Source organism: Trichechus manatus, unplaced genomic scaffold (assembly GCF_000243295.1).
Source record: "Trichechus manatus latirostris isolate Lorelei unplaced genomic scaffold, TriManLat1.0 scaffold00132, whole genome shotgun sequence".
Taxonomy (NCBI): Eukaryota; Metazoa; Chordata; class Mammalia; order Sirenia; family Trichechidae; genus Trichechus; species Trichechus manatus.
The window spans coordinates 1,807,550-1,812,020 of NW_004444068.1; the positions used below are offsets into that span (position 1 = coordinate 1,807,550).

The 4,471-nt window shown below is 38.4% G+C and overlaps 1 protein-coding gene across 4 annotated transcripts in view; it reads left to right on the plus strand.

Moving 5' to 3' along the window:
• The window catches only part of ATR (ATR serine/threonine kinase), a 99,051-nt gene that overhangs the window by 19,798 nt on the left and 74,782 nt on the right, over positions 1 to 4,471 (plus strand). For all 4 annotated transcript variants that reach the window (XM_004385070.2, XM_023739324.1, XM_023739326.1 and 1 more), the window contains one exon: positions 2,192 to 2,386. In XM_004385070.2, coding sequence (XP_004385127.1) covers positions 2,192 to 2,386 — 195 coding nt within the window. The remainder of the gene's footprint in view (positions 1 to 2,191; positions 2,387 to 4,471) is intronic.

The following is a 4,471-nucleotide window of genomic DNA, read 5'->3' on the forward strand; positions in this document are numbered from 1 at the left end:
CATCAACAATATCCTTACTCAACCTTGGGTTCCCTATCACCAGCTTCCTTGTCCCCTTCTGCCTTCTGGCCCTTGTCACCGGACTCCTGTACCTCTTTAGTCTCATTTGGTTTTACAGGGCTGTCCACTCCCAGGCTGAACAGTGAACCTCGGAGGTAGCTTCACCACTAGATTTTATTTTTAAGAAAAAAATCTGGGTAATGCATTCAGGAACACATAATGCCTACATTTTCAAATTTACATATTTTCTTTTGACTTTGATTTGAGACTTAAGTTCATATTGATTTGAGTCATTGCTCTGTATGGTTAGCTGTTCTGAAGAGTTAATACTAACTGATTAGTGCTAATTAATTCCGTTAACTATTTGAGTCTTTATGGCTTTAGTGTTGTCATTGGTTGCGTTGATGATGCAAAGTCTAACATGATAGTTTCTACCCCTAAGGAGTTGGAGTAATAAAGTACAAAACTAGTGGTATAGATGATCTACTGTTAATTTAGATGATAGAGTTTATAGTATGGTGTGCTTTGGGAATGTTTGAAAAGTCACTGGGGCTGAATTTTGAAGATGAATGGAGTAAGTTACTCTTTATTCCTACCTTTTCCCAAAAGCAAAATTTATCATTACTCTTAATTAATAAATTATAATAGTAATTCATACAAAGTTTTTTGCTATAGTATTACTAATTTTAACAAACTTAGATTGTACTGCTATTGACTTATAAATTGGTCAGATCCTCCTGGAAGGAAATATCATAGTATGTGGTAAAGACCACGAAGATATTCATACCTTTTCATTCAGTATTTCACTCTGAGAATCAAAGAGCACAGATGTTTATTACGTTATCCAAATAGCAAAACAAAAGAAAAATTAGACAAAACCCTGAGAAGAAACCTAAATGTCTAATATTTAGGTCATATAATATTGTGTAACCATTAACATAACAGAAAGACTTTGTAGACGCTACCTTATAACATTATAAGCCTTGTAATGTTAATATTAAGTTGAAGTCGTAACATAAGTAAAGTGTAAATATCTTCGATGGCAGGGCCTGCATCTTGTTCAGTGTCACATCTCCAGTGTCTAGGGTAGTACTGGCCTGTAGTAGGTGCTCAGTAGATACATGCTGAACAAATAAATGAAAGGCCAATTGTTTTATGTCTAGAATTTTGTATATATTTTATAACAAAATCTTAAAGGAAATAGGCCAAAATGAAAATAGATCCGTTGCACTGTTGGGGTAGTGAGTGTGTTAAAAAGGTTTTCTTTAATATGTAGCATTGAAATTTTAATTTAAAAAACTTCTTAAAATATTGTGTGTATGGTTACTCTTGTTCATCCTCTAAACATAAGTTAGCTCATGTAATATATCAGTCTTGGAACTTCTACCTTAGAGCGTGAATATATTTTAAAAGATAGGAAGGTAGGTCAGTAGGTGAGTGGGTAGGTAGGTAGACAGACGGACAGATAGATAGCTGCTGTTAAGTCTACCCCAGTTCATGGAGACCTTATGTACAACAGACCAAAATGTTGCCCAGCCCTGCATCCTCCTCACTATCGCTGGTATGTTCTAGTCAGTTGCGGCTGTTGTGCTAGTCCACCTCACCAAGAATCTCCCTTGCCCTCGATGGCCCTCTACTTCACCAAACATGATGCCTTTCTCCGGCAATTGAGCCCTTCTGATGAAATGTACAAAGTAAGCTAGTTGGTCAATGTTCTGTTGTGATCCATAGAATTTTCATTGGTTAATTTTCAGAAGGAGATTGCCAGACCTTTCTTCCTACTCTGTGTTAGTCTGGAACTCCCCCCGAAACCTGTCCACCGTAGTTGACCCTGCTGGTATTTGAAATACTAGCGGCGTAGTTTCCAGCATCACAGCAACATGCAAGCCACCATACTGTGACAAACTGACAGGTAGTGGGTTTTAACACATACTCATGAGAAATTATCCTCTGCGCCAGCATGGGCCTTGCCTGTTTTCTTCTCCACTGTATCTGCAGTGCCGGAATCATAATATCATAGTAGATGTTCAATAAATATCTGTTGAATGAGTAAATGGTAAATGTGAAGTCAAATGTAAGTCATACGTGGACTCCAAATTTGTGTGGTATTTACAGATATGTTTACCCAAAGCTTATGTGTTTTGTCAACGGACAAATGTACTTTTTGGTAATTGTTGTATTTCTTTTTCAGAGGACATTACAAGTTCTGCTTCCTGACCTTGCTGCAAAAGCAAGCCCTGCAGCTTCTGCTCTCATTCGAACTTTAGGAAAACAATTAAATGTCAATCGTAGAGAGATTTTAATAAATAACTTCAAATATATTTTTTCTCATTTGGTCTGTTCCTGTTCCAAGGATGAATTAGAACGTGCCCTTCATTATCTGAAGGTAATCGAATATTTGTAAATACTTTACTCTTTTGTTTAAATTAACATAGGAAAGCTGTCATAATGTTCTTGTAGGAGGGAGGGTAGGTAATTTACAGCCTATCCTAGGGTAATATAAGTTCAAATATTATGTTAAGTAAGCTTTATGCTGGGACTAGAGGAGCATATTCAATGGAAATATTCTTTTATTTTCTTTGATCATTTCACCATAATGGAATATGATAGTCATTCTTTCATGGATCAGGTTCTCAGCTAATTTCATTTTAGTATTTTTTAGTTGATTGGGGCTATAAGTTGATTAATAATATATAAAAAAATGCGTTGCGGTTGAGTCGATTCCAACTTATAGTGACCCGTAAGACAGAGTAGTACTGACTGCCCTATAGGGTTTCTAAGGGGTTGCTGGTAGATTCAAACTGCCGACCTTTTGGTTAGCAGCTGAGCACTTAACCACTGTGCCACCAGGACTCCTAATGATATATAGGTAACTATATTTATAGGAAGGAGCCCTGGTGGCACAATGGTTAAGCACTCAGCTGCTAAGTGAGAGGTTGACGGTTTGAACTCACTAACTGCTCCGCAGGAGAAAGATGTGGCAGTCTGCGTCCATAAAGGTTATAGCCTTAGAAGCCCTATAGGGCAATTCTACTCTGTCCTGTAAGGTTGCTGTGAGTCAGAGTCGACCCGCTGGCAGCAGGTTTTTGGTTTATTATGAGCCAGTCACTGAGCTTAGAGACGGGGGCTACACGATGAAGCACATACTGGATCCAGTATAAAGCCTGTATCTAATGCTGTGAGTGTGTGTGAGTGTGATATCTATAGGACATGAGGCTTTGGTGGTTCAGAGGTAGAATTCTCACCTTCCACATGGGAGACCTGGGTTTGCTTCCTGGACAGTGCATCTCATGTGTAGTCACTACCCATCTGTCAGTGGAAGCTTGCATGTTGCTATGATGCTGAACTGGTTTCAGTGGAGCTTCTAGACTAAGATAGACTAGGAAGAAAGGCCTGATGATCTACTTCTGAAAATCAGCCAATGAAAACCTTATGCATCACAGTGGTCTGATCTACTGCTGATTCATGGGGATGGCATAGGACCTGGTGCATTTTGTTCTGTTATTCACGGGGTCACCATGAGTCGGGGGCCAGCTTGATGGCAGGTAACAACAAATAACTATAGGAAGAGGCAGACTCCTTCAGTTGTAACATAATGTTGGTGTTCAGTTACTTAGTGCTCTGATTGCAATGTGGCCTAGTTTCTTGCTAGTTTTTAAATTTAAAATTATAGCTTGTGCTTCTTTTTTGATATCATATTAATAATATCATTGAGGAATATGAGACTACGTGGGAATAGAAGAACTTGTCAGAAATGCACATGTGACTCTGCTGTTTTCTCTGATATTGTTTTATTTCACTTGTTTCATTATGTCAGCAACATATCTCTTCCCACATGAGAGTTACTGAATACTGTATTTATTCATCTTGAGAAGGAAAATCTCTATACTGTGGAGGTGAAATGATAATAATAAATATTTATAGAGTGCATACTACGTGCCAGAAACTGATAAGCAGTTATATGGATCCTTTCTCTTAATTCTCACAATTACCAAGGAAGACCTAGGGACTATTAGTTTTCCGTTTTATAGATAGGGAAACTAAATCACAGAGAAGTAACTTGCCCAAGTCACAGCACAACTAATAAGTGACAGCTGAAATTTAAACCCCAGCAGTCTGACCAGAAAGACTGTGCCCTCAGCCACTAATAGTATATTTCCACCCTGGTGATACCTGTCTACGGATACTGTGTTGATGATATTATAAGACCTTGGAGAAAACTAGAACTTTTCTTTTTAAATTTTCTGTCAAAATAAAGTGTGATCACTTCTCTTCATTACCTATAGCTCATGGCACACCTACTATCAGAGAACAAGATAAGAATCCTTTTCCAGTGTCATTTCTTAATACCATTAGTGAATCCTGTTACCTGATCTAGAGCCATGTTGTGATGGTGGTGGTGTGCCTGATCTAGAGCCGTGTTGTGGTGGTGGTGTGCCTGATCTAGAGCCGTGTTGTGGTGGTGGTGGTG